This window comes from Cicer arietinum, chromosome 1, assembly GCF_000331145.2.
Source record: "Cicer arietinum cultivar CDC Frontier isolate Library 1 chromosome 1, Cicar.CDCFrontier_v2.0, whole genome shotgun sequence".
NCBI lineage: Eukaryota > Viridiplantae > Streptophyta > Magnoliopsida > Fabales > Fabaceae > Cicer > Cicer arietinum.
The window spans coordinates 36,643,156-36,666,798 of NC_021160.2; the positions used below are offsets into that span (position 1 = coordinate 36,643,156).

General features: G+C 30.8%; 1 protein-coding gene across 2 annotated transcripts; it reads left to right on the forward strand.

The window, feature by feature from the left end:
- The first annotated feature begins 6,324 nt into the window (after positions 1–6,324).
- LOC101504861 (protein N-terminal asparagine amidohydrolase) lies at positions 6,325–13,171 on the forward strand. Of its 2 annotated transcripts, XM_004488422.4 has the most exons (10): positions 6,325–6,554; positions 7,570–7,790; positions 7,867–8,043; positions 8,525–8,589; positions 8,707–8,806; positions 8,929–8,967; positions 9,069–9,260; positions 10,901–11,079; positions 11,751–11,870; positions 12,800–13,171. In XM_004488422.4, exons 2-10 carry the CDS (start codon positions 7,779–7,781, stop codon positions 12,906–12,908), a joined length of 993 nt encoding a protein of 330 aa, XP_004488479.1. In that variant the 5' UTR covers positions 6,325–6,554; positions 7,570–7,778; the 3' UTR covers positions 12,909–13,171. The 2 variants fall into 2 exon arrangements, with proteins under 2 accessions (XP_004488479.1, XP_004488478.1); XM_004488421.4 differs by lacking the exon at positions 7,570–7,790 and having other exon boundaries at positions 6,327–6,554.
- The last annotated feature ends 10,472 nt before the right edge of the window (positions 13,172–23,643 follow it).

Here is a 23,643-nt window from a genome sequence, read left to right on the forward strand (position 1 = left end):
CTTCGCTCTAACACTATTCATGCTGCAAAACACGTAAGATCTTACGCTTTAGTGCTCACTCCTAACAACAATAGTTTTGTCATTAAACATGATTCATCCAAAAAGTCTTTCATTTATCTATATTATCGACCCTAACTAGTGACACAACAAATCCAACTCCACATGAAAAGTGAACCTATGTACCAAGAGTTTAGCTATTTGCTTGTTTTGATGAATTTTAGTATCATAATATTGTCTCTTTTTTAATGAATCAAACCTTTGTTATTATAATGATCTCACACAATCTAATAAAAAGTACAATTTGAAGGATCTTCAGAGTTGTAGAATAATCAAGTTTTTAATTGCAATTTGCAATTTTATATAACGATTTTTTAGGTCTCCACAATTACATTGTAACCACAATTGTAACTACATTTTGCTGCAATATAACAATTCATAATATAACCGCAACTGTAATTTAAAATTATGGAAATAACCGACATTCAAATTCTCTTGTATAGAAGTAATATATTATTGTATATTGATTGGTAGACTTTGAGGTCCTAATATAGTTGGAATTGTATTTATTTCTTGGTAGGCATGTGTTTGTTTTGTCGGTAGCCCAAAGGTGAACATGCATCCTTTTTGAAGCTACAACTTGTAACTTATACATTTTCTCGGTGAATTACATTTAGACCCTCGATGATGGTGGCTGAAACATAGTCTCAAACATAGACATAATAAGTAGGTAAAATGTTTTTATGTTGAATTTCAACTAGAAAGCATCTAAATCCATTTCGAATTTGTAAGAGTTAAACAAGTTTTTTTTTTTTAAACAATATTTTTTGTTGCTGGTAAAAGTAAAACTGTGACATTTGGATAGTGGGATCTCATTGTGATTTTGTTAATTTTAATGTGAGTCCAACAAATTTATTTAGTGCATGTTTGATTCTACTTTTGGTGGAGTCAAAATAAATTCATCAGAGGTAAAATTGACTTTGACATATTTAAGTGTTATTAAGTAGAATTAATTTTGTCTTTAAAATTGATTTTAATTTGAAATTATGATTTATACATTTTGAGTCGGAACGTGATTTTTACACTAAAATTTATTTATTGTTCATATCATTTTTACGTGACATAATCACTTTACATTCCAAATTACTTTTAATTAAAATAATTTATTCAAAATGAATTTTTATTACCACAAAATAATACACGTTAAAATTCACTGAGTTCTATTTTTCTCAAACCCAATACCGGAAGCAACACATCACATTTGGAGAAATGTTAACTTAATTGCAACATTTCCATCTTATTTCCGCTTTGATTTGTTTATTCAAATTTACGAAATGTTTAAACATTCTAAACACCAATATTCGTGTTCCCTCAATTTCTCTGATCTTGAAGGGTAGAAAAGAAGCTTACTTATATATCAAAAAACGAAGAATAAAATAAGCTAATTTGAAATGAAAAGAAGTGTCTTTCATTAGATCTTTAAAAGAGATAAATCATCAAAAAGGTACATATCCTTTGGTATTAGAGCAACCAATTAGAAAATCAAATATTAATTCAACTGTCAAAATTGTTAATGAATCAACCACCCACTTATTAAATCTGACAATTTCAATTTTTATCCCTCCCATCCACGTCCAACAACCTCTAACGTGTGTTCAAATATTATTTGGATCTTGGTTGAAAAAGTGATTCTGCATCTTGAAATCTATTCTAGCTGAAACAACCATTCCTAGCTTTCACTTCTGACTGTAATCAATTATTGCTTGTCGTTTGCACTTCTCAAACTTTATCCCCTCCAATGTGAAAAAACAAGCTACCACCATTCTTGCTGTTCCTTCTCTTTTAAACATAAATCAATTTATGTTCAACTCACTTTTAATCAAATTAATTAAATTAAATTATTTATAAAAAAAAAAATAATTCTCACGACCACAAAACCAAATACACACGTATACTCATAAGTAAAAACAAATAGAGAAAGATTTATCGCCTCGTGAACTTGCAAGACACATGAGAATTGTGTAAGATTTATGGGTCACATATGTAATTAATTAATAAAGTGTGTTAGGGTCATTATATAATTAGCCAATAAACTAGGGGTCAAATAATATATAATAGTTTATGGCTAAAGAGCATAATAGTTATGAAAATTAATAGTGTAGATACCAGGCAGTTTCTAATTTAATGAGGGGCTGAATTGGAAATACTGCAATTTGGGATATAACTAATAATAGTTATATATAGGGGTAATGGTCCCCAAGGCAAACACAACAAGACTATTCAGTTTCAAAATCCTAAAGGAGAAAACTCTCTGGTTCTCTCTATCCCCATCAAGAGAGCAAGGTCTTCAGGGTGTTTTGCTGAGGAAGATCACCCAACCCATTGGCTCTATCATTATCATCTCAGGATTTCATTAATGGCAATTCCCACAGGTACGCTTCCGCCTTTGGCTATTCATCATGTAATTGACATGGATTGTTGAGCACAACGTTATTAGGGTTTTTTCAACAAATTGAACATATTTTTTGAGTATTCCAACTCTTTTTAAGATCAAATATCATCATTTAGAGACAAACTTTATGAACTCTTCAATCTTTTTATTTGTAGGAGTGTAATTAGGATAATCACTTTTCTAGCCAAACATGCTCTCTTTGAACCCATTTTGAATTGGTTTTCTGAGCCTCTCTCCTCTATTATAAATCAAGTCCTCGTGAATTTGGAGGGTATCGGTATATAAATTTTATTTTTCCTCATGAAAAAAATCCATGTCATAATTAATGAGTGGGAGATCTACTTACTGTGAGGACTATGCAGATCAATCAACTTAAAAAATTGCACATTTACAGTTATATAATCTTATAATTGATATTTTACTTGCATTCTAAAAAAATATTTAAGTGAATTTAATCAATAAAATATGAAATATTTTTCAAGTTTTATAAAAATTTATAGAATAAATCTACTAAAAAAACTATGAATTTGACGGTTATATCAATAAAAAATCAATTTTGCTTCCCATACCCCTCATTGATTTATAATTGATAATTGATTTATAATTGTTATGTTATTGAAAGAAGAAGCACGACAGTGAAAATTTATTTACAGGGATCGCATGCAACATTGGTTGCAGATATTTCTAGAAACTATAAATGAAGTTATTGTAAACTGAATTGTTGACATTTAATATTGTATGAATTCAAATATAATAAAATTGTTTAATTAATATTGTCGAAATCCAAAATAGATATCCAATATATATATATATATCCAAAATGATATCTAAAATATATATCCAAAATAGATATCTAAAATGCATATCCAAAATAAATATCCAATATAAATATTCAAAAAACAAATACAAATCCTAAGTTTGTCTATGTCTCTTACGATATGGCACTACATGAGTCCAATCTCTACCACCACCCATCTGAGATCGCAGTACCAAAATTAATTCATTCACGAGTGCGATGTCATTAGGTAATACCAACTGTCGACCAAAAAGCTCCTCTGCAATTTGTATTGCTTGACGCTACATTAAAAAATATATTAATTAATTACATGACCAATTAAGTTTGTCTATGTCTCCTACGATATAGCACTACATGAGTCCAATCTCTACCACCCCCCCTATGAGATCGTAGTACCAAAATTAATTCATTCACGAGTGCGATGCCATCAGGTAATACCAACTGTCGACCAAGAAGCTCATCTGCAATTTGTATTGCTTGACGCTGCATTAAAAAATATATTAATTAATTACATGACTAATTAATTTAATAAAGTTATAAATTAAATTTAAATTAATTTATCGTTGTTTGAACTGGATGATGATCATCATCGGCATGTTCTGCAACCGAATGAGCTACATAGACCGGTTCTCTACGAATGATATATGGATGAGAAATCCGACGAAACCAGCCTATGTACTCATTTGCGCAGTCTGCAGGTCTATGTACAACTGCCCCAACGTCAACTACATGTACAGCGTATTGTGTAAACATGATGTCCATTTCCTCTGGTGTGGTCGTCTGACCTACTATCTCCAAAGGTGAACCATAGATGGTTTGTACATGTTCATATTGACGCAATACCCTATCTGGCAAGTGAGCATACATCTTGGGACCCCAACGTATCCAGCCTCTGAATAATGAAACAACCTCAAATGGTCGCTTCGGTCTATGCTCTCTGTAGGGTGTCCAACATATGTCATCAACATCAATCTCGTCCAGTGCTTTCCTAAATGGAATAACCAAACCTTTTTCCCGTTTTGTCTTCCATCTAAGTGCTCTCGGATAGTCTTCATCATAAATCTGAGATAGTCTACAACAATTCGCACATAATGCTGAAAAAGGCTCATACACCCACGCATGCACGTATATAATAAGATATTCATAAATTAGTAAAGCAACAAACCACGAAATCAGGAAATAAATCAAATCAAAAAAAGCAAGCGCAAATACCTGTAATAGTGTCAGATACCCTGATACCATTCTAGTCTGATGCATGCTCGCTTCTCGAAGATTGTCGTATAGGTAAGTAAGCGCAACATCACCCCATGCATATCCCCCACATGAGTTGAGGTCTTTGAACATTTAAGGTAGGCAACACTCACTACGAAGGCATTCTTGTCGCTGAACAAGGTGCAACCCACCAAAAATAAAAGAAATACCCTCGCAGCCATCTGCCAATGCTGATCAGTACATCATTGATGGTATACGTCAAACAACCAACTATACCGAACAATGGTTGTCCGCGTCAAGTTAAACTCAGCATATGCAGCAGCCCGACTAACCCCAAGAAGCTCACCCAATAATTATGTAGCGTCATCCTTGTTAAATATATTAACGCTGAAAAATGCATCGGTGATGGGTATATGCAGCAGCGAAGAGACATCGTCCAAAGTAATGGTCATCTCCCCAATTGGAAGATGAAAGTTGTTGATGTCACGATGCCATCTCTCGACAAAGGAATAAATTAGACCTTTATTGATCATCTCGTAGATGCATTTTAGCAATGTATATAAACCAGAACTTTTAACAAGTTCCTCAACCTCTTGATTTTCAATGACAACTTCTTTTAATTTTTTTGCCATTGCTAAAAACCCTTAACTCTCCGCGATCTTGAAATAAATTAACCGAACAAATATAAGTTCAAACACATTAAGCAAATATTAAATATTTAATTTGATTCTGAAATTTACTACGCCGTCCTATAGTCGTGTCGCAACATGATCCCAATATGTCCTTAGGACAGATCTGTCAACCAGACCACTAGGATATCCGTCATCTGCTTCAGGTTGGGCCTTATCCGCTTGGACATCTTCTGTTTGCCCCTGTTCTGCTTGCGCCTGTTCTGCTTGTTGCATCCGTAATCTTTGTTGTTCACGCTGAGCATGGTGTGCCCGTGCAGAAGCGGTTGGTCTAACACGACGACCGTCATCAGTCAAAGTCCTTTCGTCGAGTATAACACGACCCTCTCTATCAATAAACGTTGTACGTACCATTTTTGCATAAACAAATCATAATCATTATCATAACAATATAACATTTATGCAAGTCCAGAAACATAAACCCATACGTGAACTGAGTTCACGTACGTGAACTCCACAAGAACACCATCAACCTACGTGAACTGAGTTAACATACGTGAACTCCACAAGAATACCATCAACTTACGTTAACTGAGTTCACGTACGTGAACTCCATCAATCTACGTGAACTGAAAATGCTTGAAGTGATTGAAGATGGTGTTGAAGATGTTGAAGATGATTGAAGATTGCTTACTTGATTGAAGATTATACTGTGTTTAGGGTTGAAAATGATTGAAGATTGCTTACTTGATTCAAGAATGTAAATGATTGAAGATGAATGTGTTAGGTTAATGAAGATGAAGATGATGAAGTTAGAAATGATGAATTAATTGAATAAAGAGGGAAGGGTAGTTTGAGTATTTTGGGTTTAAAAAAAAATTAAGGAGTGTGGGAAGTAAAATGAGAGGTGTGGAAAGCAAAATTGATAAAAAAATTAATATTTGCAAATAAATATTAAAGATAGTAACTCTAATAAAAGTTACTCCAATCTCCACGACTCAATGTAAATTGCATGAGATGAAATCAAATTTTCAAATTAAATCAATTGATTAATAATCAAATAACTAAAAGAATTGAATTGAATTATTGTTGAGCTTAAAATCGACTACATCTAATATGCAAACACTCTTAATAGATGGAGGGGAAATTACAATTTTGAACGTTTGATCTCGATCAAACGGTCGTATAGTCATTGACTACTTAAAGAGACCCACCTCCTCCATTTACCTGGAGTTATGCAGTGTTGAGGTTTTAGTTGGATCAGTCAACCCCTACAAAATGGAAAAAAAGTCAAATTAAAAAAGAAGAAGAAAAGCATGAAACTAGGAAACTATTTATTTCCGCTGTCAGCAATTGAGTGAACACGCAAGCAGTTGAAGCTTATTCCCAAAGCGAACTGATCTTCTTGCAAATCATGATATTAATTGATGGGGTTCCATTCTCTAAGCATTCATCTTCAACATCTCAGGTACACTTCTTCCTTTTCATTTTCCAATTACCCATTTATATATTTATTTTGTTTTATTATTATATCAATTAGGGTATTCTATCACTGGCTGCTTTTGTTTTATTACAATTGCTCGAAGTTTTAAATCCGCGACTGTAATTGTGATTGTAGCATTAAGATTTTGATGTTTATGAGATTGCAATTGTGGTAACATCACCTCTATTTGACCACAATTTTCTATAATATTAGGGATTGCAATTTGCAACTTCGATTTTAAACTTTGCCCATGTTTATTATCTTACAATTGAAATCAAGTTTAGCTATATTTTTTTCTGAGGCAATGTTATATTCTCTTATTGAGTGTACTAATTTGTATGATAAAATAAGCTTCATTGATTAAAATATTTTTATTAATGTAGTAGTTAGTTTGATGGAGGTACAATACATAAAGAGTGTTAGTGGAAAAAAGATAATTGATGTTTCATTGGTATTTTAAAATAACAAATAATATGAGATAAATAAATATTCCAAACCTGATGATAATGTTTCAAATTTCAATAGCTTACTCGATTGAGAAAAACCTTTTATCATTATTTAAGCATGTTGCTATTTAGTTTTGCTGAGAATAAAATCAAAAGATGGAAAAAGTGAAGGAATTAACATATCAGCTTTCTGTGTATACACACTTCTCACTTGACCTTCTACATTTAGAGGACCTCTTGTCTACAAATTGATATGTAGTTCACTTGATAAAAAGCGCTTACCTATGTATGGAAGGCAAGGGATTAAAGAAACCATGCTGTGATGTCACTTTAGTGTTGCCAAATAGCAGCACTATAGTACAATAGTGTAGTAGAATCTAAACAATTCGCTATTGTTTTGCAATACACTATTTAGTACAAAGTGTTGTAAAATAGCGGCTATAGTGACACAATTGCGATATCACAGCACAATTTAGAAAAACAGCTATTTTATGCAATCCATGATTGAAAAAGTTGTCACTTATTATTACTCACGCTCCAATGATTATCACCAGAAAAAGGGCATGATCTTGTGAGTTATTGGCTGCATAATGGTAAATCAGGGGTTTGTCATGCAACAATATATCTTGTGAGATATAGCGGCGCTATTGCATCATAAAATAGCAGAATTTGAACAAACTGTTATTTTCCATGACCTGCACAATTTACAATATTGTGTCTCTTATTATTACTCATGTTGTGCCATTGAAGAGCTCCTGCAAAAATGCACGATCTTGTAAGTTAATGGCTGTATAATGGTAAATTAGGGGTTTGTCATGCAATTTTATATCTGATTCTGGGCTTATGAACAGGGAGTGGATATTCTACTTGCTTTATTGGAAAATCCCATTCTGGTATCTGCCTCAAACTCTTTGAAGGCAACCCCAGTGAGGAAATTCTCAGTTCCTGACGACTCTAGTCCAGAGAGTTCAAAATGGATTTATTTATTCCAAAGAGAATATGCTACTGTTGATCCAGCATTTGTCGATGTATGCAACTTTTTTGACCCTTTGTAATGTCTTTAAGCTTATATATCTATTATTTGAAAAGTAAATATTTTATTTTTAATGATATATAAGACATGGTGCATGTTAAGCTGTATATTTAGTTTTATGTTGGTCTGTACTTTATTGTAGCATATAACTAATAATCATTTCCATTAAGGAACCTCATACTTGATTGGACTGTAAGTAACATAACCTGTGGAGTTTCTTTTTCCTTTTTGTCTTCGTTTTTGTTTTGTTAGAGAAACTTATACAAAAAGTATGAGCAAAAGCTGAGGAGACTCTTTAAAATATGATGTTTTAAATCATTTTCTAACTACCAAATTAAATCCATAACTCCATGCGGTTACTGTTTTAATTATTTAAGCAAGTTGGCAAATATACCAGTAAGTTGATAGTTTTACATTTCAAATTCAATCAGTTGTATTTATCTGCTATTTTTTCTTCTCGTTCCATGCATCAATAGTTTGTTGGCACTGATGAAGCGACAACATGCGTAGGAGTTGCTATTCGGAACCTAGAGAATGGAATGTAAGGATTGAGAATTAGTTCATATATAGACAAAAAGTCCACTGTATATCAAGTTTTACAGATTCTTCCACTGGTTGTTCAATTACCTATTCTATCATTTTTAATTTGATACTTCAGGATATCGGTTGCGCATATGGATTCACCGAAGATTGTAGAAATGGGCCTCTCTCAAATGCTATCATTACTCGTTGATGACAGTTTGGAGACTGAGTTTGATGTGCTTTTCAGTTTCTTTGTTTCTCTACTTTCTATAGAGATTTCTTGCCATTTGGTTGTTTGATTGCACTTTTTTGTCTAACATATTTTCTTATGTAAATCTTTGCTTTATTAAAATTGTAGGTACATTTAATTGGTGGTTTTGAAGAAGTTTCACCACAAGTCTGGCTAGGGTCTTCTGCTTTGATCGTGAATTTTTAATTTGTAGTTTCCGCTCAGAGACTGAATGATTGAAGTTGAATCTGTTATGACCTTTTGTGCAGCATGCGAATGGTAGCGTTGTGTCGGAAAGTGATGAAGATTTGGATGGTTATTCCTTTCCTCTGTGCTCAAAGATTGTTCACACTTTATGGTCAAGAGAGGAGAAGTTTCATATCCGAACTACTTGTGTTCTTGGACATAATACCAAAAGGGATTGTGATGAAAACACTTATCCTATTTTTAATGGATTTGTGGTTAGTTTTTGCTTTTAAATATTCTCATTTCAGCTTGTTTATTTACAATATATGATAAGCCTCTTTTTTTTTTTTTTTTAATGACAAATGTTACTTAATTAGTATAGTTAGTATTTTGATCAGAGTGGGGATCAAACTCATGACCTCCTAATCACTCAACTCCCCTCCTCAGCCACCAAGCCAACCTTATATCCCTTAATATGTGATAAACCTCTTACTTTCCATCTCTACAAAACATATATACTTATTAAGGAATTATAGGTTCGAACACTCAGGGTTGGAGAAGAAAGAAAAGAGAGAAATATTGGCCACTGAATTGATAGCATTGTTACATTACCTTAAGTTAATACTAGTATTAGCAATAATTACGTATAAGCCTGAGCCTACTAACAATAATACTAATTACCTTTTTTTTTGACAAAATAAGACCAATTATCCTAAAAACCAAATAGCCCTTATATATTAATATGGAAAAAGCTCATAAATTGTTTCCTTGATCAGATAATTAATTATTCCAGAATATCTTATAAACAAGTTAATTGAATCATCTGCTAAATATGATATACCTATAAACAAGTTTAGCATTATCATAATTCATCAACGAAAATCTTCACTTTGATCCTTCATTTCTTAAATTAATGTAATATCAATAGACAACTTTAGTGATCTACACATCACCACACATTTCTTTCTACCACAAGTGAATCTGTTTGGATGTATTTGTTAATAACATATTACTTTCTACACACAAAAATTTGAGCTGTATCAAAACAAAACTTATACGTTCAAAATCCATTTTGAAACTTGATAACCATTTAGTGGTACCATTACAGGAATCAGGAATTCAAACCTCTTGTTAGAACAGTTACAGAACATTATCTTATCTGTATTATAAAATTCTTTACATATAGAGCTGTCAAAAAAGCCCCCAACTACTAGGCTCCCTTAATTTTTTTCTTATTAAACTCTTAATATTAGGCCCCCTATAAAAATAATTTTTTTAAAATCTTGGCCCATTATTTCATGGGACTTAAGAGAAGGGGCTCAGGGGGCTTATAGGCCCCCACCAATATTTTGATAATATTGAGATATTTTCTTGAAAAATTTTTGAAATTTATTTTTTTCGAAAAAAATAAAAAAATATTTTTTTTTCTCAAAAAATTGTGAGAAAAATAAATAAAAAATTCTCGAAAAAAATCGATCTTTTTTCTCCAATAAAAAAAATTTAAAAAAAAAAATCGAATTTATTTTATCGGTGAAAAATCAAAAAAAGTTATTTCTCAAAAAAAATTATTAAAATTTTTTTAAAAAAAAAATCGATTTTTTTTACGTGGGCCTATAGGCCCACTAAGCCCCCAAAATTTTAGGGGGCTGGGGCTTACTTTTTGGGGGCCTTTTAAATTATAAAACTTTTTTGCCCCTCCAACATGTGGGCTGGGGCCAATAATTAGGGAGCTTGTCAAATTGACAGCTCTATATACACATATAGCATGGTAAAAGCTCTTAAAGAGTAACATAAAACATATTTGGATTCCATGGTTTGGAAAAAACTGTCATAGTCTCTTTTGGTGCAATAGTCACGTTGATTCGCAAACCATTAAATGAAATTCTAATTTATTACATCTTATTCACCATTTCAGGTGGAGACTGCATCCGGAACTGTCATCCCAGCATGTTTTGATAGAAGTTCTAGATGCCCAGATGAAATTGTCAGAAGAATACGAGTTTCTGTATCTTATGAAGATACTAGTTTGAATGGAAAGTTGCTAGAGACATATGAGACTAACACTGACTGCTTTAAAATTGCTCCTTGTTGCTGGTAACAGTTTTTCATGAATTGTTAGTCAAACCCTACATTGCAAAAATGCTTATGAGCACAATGATGAAATAATATTGAATAATGGAAAAAGTTCCTTTAAAGTGAGATTTCCCTTAAGAGAGCATGCTATTGTTTATCAATCTAAAGTAACCATGCAAGTATGCTGTATGTTCCCTTAAATGAAAGATGGATACACCTTGTTCAATACAAGGGGTATATTTGAATTGACTTATTTGAGCTTATCTACTTGCATAAACACTTGTAATATAATTTTAGAGAGCTCATGAAAACAACTTATGACATGTCTATAAGTTGTCTTCAACTTATTTCCATAAGCTCTTTAGGATAGCTTATGAAAACAACCTATAGATTACATGAAAGTTGTTTGACTTTATTTAATCTTTTGTTATAGAAATAATTTATACATACGCACTTATATGATAAGCGCTTATGCTATAAGCACTTAGTTAAGTTGTTTATCCCAATAGAGCCAAAGTCACTTTAAAGGAGCCTTATCCAATAATAAATTGGGCTAGGCCATGAATATTGGTCAAAATTGTTTTCTTCGAGTGTATGATATCTTTGTCCTTGTTTATGATCTTATGTATTGATGCACGAAATCCTTTTTTATATTCTGTTATACTGAAGCTTCTTGGCCACATCTTATTTAGGACACTGAGGCAATATCAGATTGCTTCGGCACTTCAGCATTATTCTGATTCAGAAATTCTTTCAATCTGTTCCACCTCACCTACTGCTGAGGGCCCAGATTTTGTGGACAACTTAAGAAGGTAAAACTTCGATTGGTTTTGATTTGTGCTATCTGATTTAAAAGTTCTGTCTTTGAAGTGATTGATAACAAAGTTTTTAGCATTATTAATTTATGTTTTTGTAAATAATCCATTGTATATGACTATATATGTTCCAAGGGTAATGTTCTACCAAGACAAGCTAGCATATCCAATTATCAGTCAAATTTAAACTTGTATTTCTTTGAAAGAAAAAAATATGTATGCTTGTTGCAGTAAGTTGTTAGGTTGGTTTCCCATAAATGCTCTAATTTCAACCATAAAGCTTCATATCCTTCTATTTATTTTCCTTAGTTATTTCTCATTTTCTAAGGAACATTGAAAGAGTTTTAAGCAACAGGTACCGAGTTCGAACTCTGGAAGCTAATAAAACTACTATCTTACTAATATTTATCTATCCAAAAAAGTGGTAATTTTGTAATTAAAGGTAAAAAACATGGAATGAAAATAGATATTAACCATACGGGCACTAAATTCTTCTCAAACCATTACATATTTTCTGGATGTGATTTTCTTCTTTGATATGGCACAAGCCTGGGATTTTCTCAAACCATTACATATGGCACAAGCCTGGGAGTTTTTGCAAGATTATAATCATTTTCTCCTTTCTAAGAATATCTGACTGCCTAGTAACACTCTTTAAACTCTTTTTTCCTCACTCAGTATCTCATTTGGTGAAATTCAATTGAGTACCACCACTTTATATGGGACCCATTTCCAAAGTAGTAGGACCCACATGAGCTTCATTCAATAAGAGAGTGAGTGTTGGAAAGAGAGTATTAGAGAGAGTGCTACTAGTATTACTATAAACTGATATCTAAGTCTAAACTTATGTATTGCCCATTGTTTTCTTGAACTTCATATTTATACGAAAATCACATGAAATATGACACAACCTTTCCCATCTTCAGGCAGTGGAACTACTTGATTGAGCATCCACACTGGACAGAAACCTTTCCCAAGAAGCAGCCTCGGGCTTTTTCAAGGAGTGCTGATCGAAGCTGGAAAAGGTGTTGCTGACATTTTGTTGTTACTTGGCTGACTTTATTTAAGGCATCATATTTTGCAGCTACATTACATTACTCTAGACATGATATTTATCTCAAAAGGGGCATTTGCTCACATGCTATTGCTATCCAGTAGTATGTATCAGATTAATATGCTGAAACTACACTTTAGACCAATTGGAAACCGCAGAGCTTAAATGAACTAATGTAAAGTTTGCCTGAACATTTGAAGTTATAATTTGATGATAGTAGTTATGATAAGAACGCATTGAAATATTTAAAGATCTTATTAAGAGCATGTTGTAAAAGTGGTTCCAATATTCAGTCAACAACCCTGCCAACCGAGAGTGAGATGGTTCCCTACAATTTCAGCGCCACTTTAGGAGTTCGCAGTATTAAATTAAAATTTATTCATAGCAAAACTCAAATGCTCTTTCTCACAAGTTGTAACACCCCATTTCTCGAAGAACTCGCTTGCATGTTAGTACTTTGAATGCCATTACACCCGCTTGATAGTTTAGGATATCTATTTTGTTGGATAGAAGGGATTCTAGAATCTAGAAGGGTCGCTAAAAGCCTTTACCTTCTGAACAAGTAAGCAAAAATGTGACCATGTTGGTCAATTTCGCCAAGTGAATCTGGTTTGATTTTAGCGGTGCTAAACTTCTCTTATTGCATGAAATTTGCTCCAAGTAATGTTGAAATTTGCTTAGCGAGACAAAAGTGAAAATGAGTGAAAAAGATAGGCCGTCTCTTAGGGAACTATAGTCTGACTTATTTATGGTCTGGTCTGACCTATTTAATAAAAATGTTAAGTTCATGCTATTTTTAAAGTCTATTTATTTAAATAAGTCAGACTCAGACTTCTAAAAAAACCTATTAGACTGACCTATATATATTTTATTATTTATTAATGTTATTTTATTATTATTATTATTTATTAATAATATTATTTTCTATTTTAAAATCTATCAATTAGGCAATCACTAAGTAGTCATTCTATATTCGGTAGTCGTTCAATTAGGCAATCACTCAGTAGTCGTTCCATATTTGTTTGAGAGGTAATAATCGGTGCGTTTGTTTCAAGAAAAAATCTAATCATTTTTTAGGGTTTAAAGGGTATTTGTTTCAGATTTTTTTAAAAATCATTTTGTTAAAAAAATTATTTTTTGTTTAATATATATAGATATGTACATTGATATTAGTATGTGTAAAGCATCATGTAAGTTGGTATGAATAAAGCATGTAACTTGATATGTGTATAAAAACTAATTATTAATTCATTTTGTTTTTTTTTTCTTGGAAGGTTGTTGCACTGTATACTTGTTAGTTATTATTTTATTAGATTTGATTATAATTTTATTAGTTTCCTTTTTATATAAAGGCATAGTTTAATCTATTTAAAAAGAATGTAAAATAAAACATTTAAATGTTTTAATGTGAATAAAACTTTTCAATAGGCTTTCTGGCCAGACCATAATTATAAAATGACTAGGTCATGCTGGAAAAAAAAACCTATGATAGGCCGTAGGCCATACTTAGGCCTAAAAAATCAATTGTAGGGCAGGCTCAGGCCTTTTAAAGTCTGGTATGACCTATTCCTACCCCTAATGAGTGGAAACCACATGTCAGCAAAAAAAGTCACCATTTTTTCACCATCTCTCTCCCTCCCTTGTCAAAACTCTAGCTAAATCACAACCATAAGTATCTCTTGGTCTTTTTCATCAGTATTGTCACCATTCTGTTAGTTTCGACTCAGAGTCAACTTTACTGTTGTGCTATTGAAATTCCAATACGAATGAAGGCCTTACTCTGACGATTGGAGGTCATTTGGGTACATTTTTCCCTTACATATATCTATTTGTATGCATGTTAGAGTAAGGATTACTCTAACTCCATTATGTTGCTATTATTGAACTCTTGTTAAAATATAGGTCGTTTTAGTATAGATTGGGTATCGTCTAAGTTACTTAGAAATCAACCTCTAAATAATCTCAATAACCTTAGGGTTGTGTTTTAAGTAAACTTTAGAGTTAGTCTATAGTGTAGTTGTGTCTATGGCGAAAAATTTCGATGTTGAAACATATCTATTGTGTTGTTTGTTTGAGTGCAATTGCTCGTAGACATTCAAGAAAGCAAAGAGGTTGCAAGAAGGAAACTCTTGTTCGTTTTATCTACAACTAAGGTAGGGGCAATATTTTGTGTTCACCGAGGTTGTCTTCATTGAGATGGTTCGAGTAATATTACTATAAAGTAATGTGTAGAGGTCTAACAATTTTACTAGATATGAATAGTTAAAACGTTCATCTGATTACTCTTTTAAGAGTGACATTGATTGCGAATTATGTCATTAATAAATATTTGTCACTTAGAATAATCATTAATAACTCGAGCTGACTTGCTTTGATTGTTAAGATAATTAGATAATATGGTATGTGTAATGTGAATATGAATGTGAGGTTGAATTATGATCACCTTATGATACATGACTTAAATTATGAATAGAGTGATAAATGAAAGGAATGAAGAATGATTGTGTGTAAGTGAGGTATTGAATAATGATTAGGTCTAAAAACATGACACTTTGGTGTGATATATGATTGATGTTCAGCTTTGGTAAAAATAATAAATAAACGACGATATTGTACCGACAATTTAGAGTGTCATGACTTCCGAAATAAATACAGAATGATAGATTTAAGTAGTTGTTTTGCATTAATGTGGTAAAGCTCACTACCATATTATTTTTGGATGCACGAAGTTGGTTGTTGGTCTATATCTCTGTAATGTTACATTGCTCGATAAAGTTTTAATAAATACAAGATTTACAAAATGCTCGATAAAACATTAATAAATACAAGATTTACAAAATCAATAGAATGAAAATTTTTATCATATAAATCTTTTATGTAAAATTTTATTAAAATCTAAAATTGTTTAATATTTTATTAAAAATATATCAAAATTAACATCTTATAAATTTTTATTAAATGTCATCAGAATATTTAAGCCTATAAGTTACACCTTCCCCCCACCCCCAATCTTATTGTCTCATTCACTTCCCTTTTCTAGCCTGTTTTCTTTAATTTGTTTGATAATAATATTACTAGTATTGTTTTCCTTTCTATCGTTGATCCCAGTGCGCTCATTATTTTTGAAAGATAACTAAATGTCTACTTGTGTGTTGTATGAGTCTATTATAAAACAAAAGAATATAATAATTAAAGATATAATATTAAAATTAAGCGATGTGTAATATAAAAATAATTCATACACATTATACTTTAAGTAAAAGTAACATAATATATTCTCTAGTAAAAGAATAAAGCTTTTCAAAGCTACCAAAAAAATATGTATTATAAAAAAAATTCGCAAGATTAAATAAAAACAACAAATCAACAACCATAACCGGCTTAAAATTTTTATGCTTTTATAGGAGGAAATAAAGAAAGTTCAAACAAAATTAATATTCATATATTTTATGAAATTCTTAGTCTATCGAAATTATTCTTTCTAACCTATTTATAAAAAAAGTATCCCCAAATAAACGATCTTTTCAATTTTTAATGCATTTCTATTATGCATTTATGATATTCATAATGCATCAATTCATCAGAGTTTCATTCAATTAAATTTTGGAGTTTCCTACAGTATCAAACATCAATGGAGGCACACAAGAAAAATTCTTTGATTAAATGCAATTCTTCATCGTTTTTAACAATAAAGACAAATAATTGTTGATTAAGGTTATTTGAAAACTATGAAGTTCAACAAAAACTATTATTTTCTCTCAATTATCTAATTGATTAAATAAGTGTATGTAATCTTTGATGTAAATAACCCTCTCAATTATCGTTATCAATATCATTTAGTATATATTTTGTTCATTTATCTTTTATAAATGATTTAAATCAAGAATCGTAATATGATATTAGAGAGTAATTATTCCCATATATTCTTTCTCAATTTTTTATTGAGAAAATTTTCATCAAAACTTCATTGAATTATTTCTATTCTTCTATTTTACTTGAATCTTGAAGTTTCTTATCAAGATTCTAAATTTTCAGATTTTTTGTTTTGGTTAATCTTATCTACGGGACACTCATGATCATCTTGCAATTATGTTTCTAACTCCCACTCCCACATACAGAAACTTGAAGCATCAAGAATCAATGGAGGCACACATAAAAGATTCTTGATCAAATGCAAATTTTCATCGTTTTCACCATGAAGTTCAACAAAAAATATAACTTTCTTTCAATTATGTAATCGACTGTATAATTCTATGGAATCCTTGATGTAAATAATTTTCTCTCAATTATCAATATCATTTAATATGTTTTTCTCCATTTATCTTTTATCAATGACGTAAATCAAGAATCGTATTATAGTATCAGAGAGTAATTATTCTGATATATGTGAAATATGATAGTAGAGAAGGTTGGTGGTGATGCATAATGTTGTTGGTATGTGTATTACGATTTTAATGCAATTAAGAGAGAATTTGAATAGAAAATGAGGAGTGATTATATCCAGAAGGAAGACATTTTGTACTTTAATAATTTTATTGAGGAATCAAAACTTATTGATTTACCTTTAAATGATCGAGATTTTACTTGGTGTCGTTTGGATGGAACTATTATGAGCAGATTAGAGGCTTATCTAATAATTTTCTATGAGTGGCCAAATTATTTGCAGTGGGTGTTGGATATAGGCTTATCTGATAATTTTTCATTATTCTTGTATAATGACTACGGTAATTGGCTGAAGTAGCAATGTCAATTTACAAGGAAGGAGAATTTGAATTGTAAATTCACCTATTCAAAAATTCGTGTTAAAAACTTAAGAAAATAACTCAAGATTGATCTTGGTTGTGAAAACAGGAAGCAGAAAAACGTTATTGGTTGTGAAAACAGAAAACGAAGAGTGTTCTTGGTTAGTTAAAATCAACAATTTAACTTATCTATTTAACTTGATAATCAAAAGACTAAAAGTGAATAAAGATAAGGGAGGAAATATCACACAACGATATATCCTGGTTCACCCAACTCGGTCTACGCCCAGTCCTCACAACTTGTGAGATTTTCCACTAAATATTCAAACGGAGAACGTTCTTGGTTTTACAACGTTTTTGGTTTTACACCATTAGTTCATATCGACCTTGATCTATTACACGGAAATTCCTTCTCACCCAGAAAAGTATTCAATCAGGTCATCTATCAATCGTTAGAAAAGATTTTGCACTTCACCTTTTAACCATAAAAGGATTTTCTACAAACTATAATCAACACTTATAGTATTGAGTTTACACAATAATGATTTGAAGTGTTTCGACAAAATATAAGTAATCTCAACACTTGTTTGAGATCATATTCTTTACAAAAGATTCAATATAATAATAAGAGATTAGAATATGAATAACACTGATTCTTTTGATGAATGAGAGACTTTCGAGTCTATGAATGTAAGTAAGTGATGTATTTTCTTAGCACTTGAAGTTCTGATTTTTCCTTGAGCTTGGAGTTCCTTTTATAAGCTTCAAGTAAGTTCATGACAACTAATATGACTGTTGAAAAGAGTCTAGCTATCATGTGTCAGATTTGTGGAAAAAAGTCTTGATTGAGAATTCTTTGTTTTTTGTGTCTTTTGCATAACTTTCAAATCTGATGCTTTCTTTGTCATCTTCTTTGGACATTAAATTTGAGTCATGTGTTCTATCAGATGTGGAGATTGAAGAGTGTCGATAATTGTCAACTAATATTTTTGAAAGTACAAACACGAGAAAGGGGTTGAATTGTGTTTGCCGAAGTTGATATTTTTTTGCTAATTTAATGAAGGTTTGTTGGTTTTTATGAATTACTTAGATAAGAAGCAATTAGATGCAGAGGTAGCAAGCAATGAAAGCATAGATAATTTGACAAATAGATTGATCCTGGTTCACCACTAACTTGGCTACATTTAGTCTCCTCATCCAGAAGGCTTTAATCAACTAATTCAAATACATTGAATTACAAAACACCTGACCTTCCAATCTAGTCTTCCCAAACAACCTGACAACCCGTGACTTTTGAGGAACTAACCACCTTGACTCTACAAGTCAAGTCTTCTCCTAGCAACCTGAAAACCCAAAATTGAAGAAGGAACTAAACCACTATCAGGTTGGATACAAAAGATTGGAATCTTAAGTGTTTGCTTCTAACAAAGATGATGATAATAATAACTCTCATACTCTAAGAAAAAACACTTAGAGAATATTTCTCATTCGAACAAGTGTTTCTCTCTTTGAACTCTAAGATTAATTTGTAATTTTGAGTTTGAATTCTTCTACTCTTTTATGCTTTCCGATGATCTTCTTCTTTAGCCTTGAGTATCTATTTATAATTAAAATTAGGATTTCGATTTAGTCCTTGTTTAATTCTGAATTGTATCTTGTTCAGATTGAGTTTGTAAATTCTTTAAATTGATTTTGTTCATATTTCGTTTAGATTGAGTTTATAAATTCTTCATACTGATTTTGTTCGTATTTTATTCAGATTGAGTTTCTAAATTCTTCCAATTGATTATGTTCATATTTTGGTGTAGATAAATCTTGATCAAATCTTCTTCAAATCTTGATCAAATTTTCTTCAAATCTTGACCATATCTTTTTTTCATCAATTATAAATTTGAATCAAATCTTATTTTAGATTTTCTTCAAAAACACAAATCTTATTTCATACTCTTTGAAGTCAAATATATTGTTCTCATAAAATACTTTTGTTATCATCAAAACTCTAAGTATAAAATTAACTTGGTTCCAACAATTTTTCCTTTGTCTCGATTGAATTGTAGTATTCAATAGCAACATTTGCGTATGCAGTGGTTGTGAGGAGGAGATGCAAACACAATTTTTTTCATGGAATGATATCCAATAGGAAGCTTCTTAATTCGATTATCAATTGAAGGTGTGTGTGCCGAAGGGGTGGGGTTAGTGAGAAGTGTAGTGTTTAATTATATTTAAGGTCATTTTAAATTCACTAGATCCATTCACACGAGTTTGGGTAACTTGCAGTTTAATTCTCTCTTGCTAATGCAATCTGAATCGTTTTTAGTTGGATTTAATGAAGAGAAAGTCAAACGGACGGTCTGCGGTTATGACAACTACAAAAGCGTAGGTCTAGATGGCGTACATTTTGGGTTTGTGAAAGATTTTGGGAGACCATAAAAGCTAATTTTATGAGATTTATGGGTGAGTTTCGTGTGAACGGGAGGTTGGTAAAAGGATCAAAATGCTCTTTTATAGTTCTAATTTCCAAAAAGATAATGTGCAAGTCTTATATGATTTTTATACTCATTTCGTTAGTAGGGTGTATACATAAAGTTTTGTCAAAAGTGTTGGTGAATAAACTGAGTTAGATGATTGGTTCCGTAATAACTGAATCTTATTATTGAACAAATTCAACTTTTAGCATGAGATGAATCAAATTGCATGTAAATAGATTTTGTTTTGGTTATAATCAATGGTGTTCTCAACCCTTGGTGTACACAAACATAACTTGTGGTTAATTATTTTGTTATATGTTTGAGTATTTCAGTCTTTGTGTTTCTGGGTTGTTTTAGTCATACGGTAAAAAATGGTAAGTTTATTATATACTTGTTCTACTCACCTATTGTGTTTGGAATGCTTCATTAATACATTTATGTTTTGCTTTTTAAAAAAAAAATATGATTAAGGTTATTTGAACTAAAAGTACGCAACACTAGGAAAAGAATAACTTTATTGAGGTTGGATTCAAGAAGTTCATGAAATTCTTGAAGATGTGTAGTAAACTCGTTTTACAAGATTACAAGGAAATTTTTGTCAGCTATAACTTATGATCAGAAATTGCAATAAGCTAATTAAAAAATAAATAAATATTTTGGATGAAGGATCTGGGAAAGAAAATAAAAGAAAAAAGAACAAGAAAGATCTAGGAAAGAGATCTTGATATAAAAAAAAATGTATTTGATCTTTCTTGTTCCTTATAAAAACGTGATATTTGTCTTCTTAAAAAAAAAACCTAATTGACTATATTAACTTCTATTTATAATATGGATAGTCAAACATAAAATTTATATTTTTACGTCGATAAATTTTTCATATTTAAAATTCTTTTAGTCGATGTACTTTCGACATTACAAATTCTTTTTTAGTCTATATCGTTTTCATCATGTCTTTCTTGAGATTTTCCAAGTGTGAAGTGTATGACACATGTTCTAACTTGAGAGGATATTAAATATATCTTAGTTGGTTAGTTAGTTAAATTAATTAATTAGTTAGTTAATTATTTTCACTAGTTAATTGTGTATCTAATTGACTAAATAAATCTATGTAACATTTAATATAAATAAATTTCTTTCAATTATCAATATTATTCAATATACTTTTCTTCATTTATCTTATATTAATATCTTTAATCAAGAATCGTAATAAATTCTTCGTCCACTCTTCTTTAATCGCTAATATAAATCCAAATATACATGTATTCTTTCCATATTTCAATACAAATGAATAGTTGACAACAATTGACTAACGGTTGTAAGATTTACAAAAACGTTTAGCTGTAAAAATGAGATGAATTTATTTATCATAATCAAAATACACATACAACTCTAATACTAAAAAAATTACAATGAACTAGTGAGTCAGTGACTTATATGCCATAGTATATTCTCTCATCTAGTCATCCCTAGTCATTTAGGAATTCTTTTACAAAAATAAAAATAAAAACTCATTCATGAATTGTTACCACATTTCTATATACAGGAGTAATTATTTTTCTTTTATAAAGAAAATTTAGATGAATTGAGTTTTAAGTGTTCGATAGGGGTAGGACGAACCTTAAAGTTCAAAGAACATAAAAGAGATACTTACAAATGATCTATTAAAGAAGTTCTCACATTACTTAGAGGAGTTGAACCTACCATCTTGTGATTACGAATCAACTCTTTAATCAGACGGAGTAGTTCCTCATCTTTTGGCATTTATGTCTCAACGAATATAATACCAAATTCTACTCAAGTTGCTTAATATATAACTCAAACTCATAATTATTAAATATTTCATATTATAGTATTGATGCAAAAAAAAAATGTATTTAGAGAGCTTTTTTAACATAATTCTGTTAAATGATGCATGAAATAAAATTCTGCATGAGAAACAAAAACCAATGACGATGTGCATGTAGAGACCTGCTCACCAATTGTTAAAATGGTGAATGGCCTTGTAAATCTTTTATATCCATTATAAAATCCGTCTCCAAATCAAACAAAGTAAATATTGTGAGGGATTTGCCTACAAAATATAATCCTGGCTAATAATTCCGTCACAAAATCTGTACCAAACTTGAAAATTGCATATTGGGATGGATTTTGTGAGGGATATAATTTTTCGTTACTAATATTTTTTTAAAATAAACTATGAAATTTCAAATAATTTTAAGCTAATTATTTATAAAATAATAAATCTTTCTACCAGATAATAACAAAATCAATTTATAAAAATAATGATTTTTTTACAGAAATTATATAAAAATATTATTTTGCATATCAATTAACCATCTTTTATTTTCAAAAATATTTTTTTTGGTACATGTAAAAAAAATAAATATAGGATTGAAATACAATATGTAATATTTTTCTTTGAATAAAAATAATATAAAAGATTTGTTTTTCTTGTATTTTATATTAGATATATTGTTAATTAGATAAAATATGATAATGTTGTCAAAAAAATTATTTAATATAAAATAAAAACAAATAAATCTATATGAGAAAACCACATGAATGAGAGACCCAAATTATGTCCCTCTCTCTTTGTTTCATGTTCCCCTATCAATGATTGCATTGCTTTCTCTTTTGCGTCTTCAATCGCATCTCGAAACACCCAAAACCGTATCATCTTCAACTACCATTGTTTCAACCTCAAAAATAGTTTTGGTTTAATAAAAAAAAAAAAAAACCAATAGTATCAAAGTAAGCAAGAGATCAGATCAGGAGATGAGACAAATCCTATTAGATATTTTCTTGAAGTGGTATTAAAAAAAAAAAAGATATTTTCATTGAATCATCCTTAGAAATTTATTGGTATATGTTATTTTCATTGAATTATCCTTAGAAATTTTAAAATAATCATTAGTCAAGGCTCTAAGTCGTACCAAGTCTCCATTTCAAGTATTGTTTTCCTCTCTATCATTTTATAATAATTTTATAAGTATTGTTTTCCTCTCTATCATTTATCATAGTGCGCTCAATTCTTTTCATTTGCACAACTAAGCCACTATTGCATCTTATATATTAGCTGTTAAAATTGCAAGTTAACTCAAAAATATTACTATTTCTGTTAAATGTAATTCAAATTGATTTGTAATTAGTTAGTTAGAATATGGTTAGAAGTTAGTTATAATATGGTTAGAAGTTAGTTAGAGTATGGTTAGAAGTTGGTTAAATTTGTTGTAACCAAATCAGCTAAAGCCGCCTCTATAAAAGCCTTAACAGGCCAAGATCAATCTGTTGCAGAACTGGATCATTCTCCAGCAAACGAAGATTGATCTTCGTTTTTCTGACTTTCAGTTTTCTCTCTCCTTTCTTCTCAATTTCAATTCCTCTCAAATATACAACTTGTTCCAACAATTGGTATCAAGAGCTTGGGTTCTAAACCTTGGGAAACACGAGTGCAGGTGTGAGGGGAAATCAAAATTGGGAAACACAAAGTGTGAGTGAAAGAAGAC

What these genes read in the sequence shown, in the direction of transcription:
- LOC101504861 (XM_004488421.4), top strand. Translation starts at nt 6,501, where the DNA reads ATGATATTAATTGATGGGGTTCCATTCTCTAAGCATTCATCTTCAACA. An exon ending in GTTTGGAGACTGAGTTTGAT is followed by an intron (nt 8,807 to 8,928) that starts GTGCTTTTCAGT and finishes TTAAAATTGTAG; the next exon opens with GTACATTTAATTGGTGGTTT. An exon ending in CTATTTTTAATGGATTTGTG is followed by an intron (nt 9,261 to 10,900) that starts GTTAGTTTTTGC and finishes TCACCATTTCAG; the next exon opens with GTGGAGACTGCATCCGGAAC.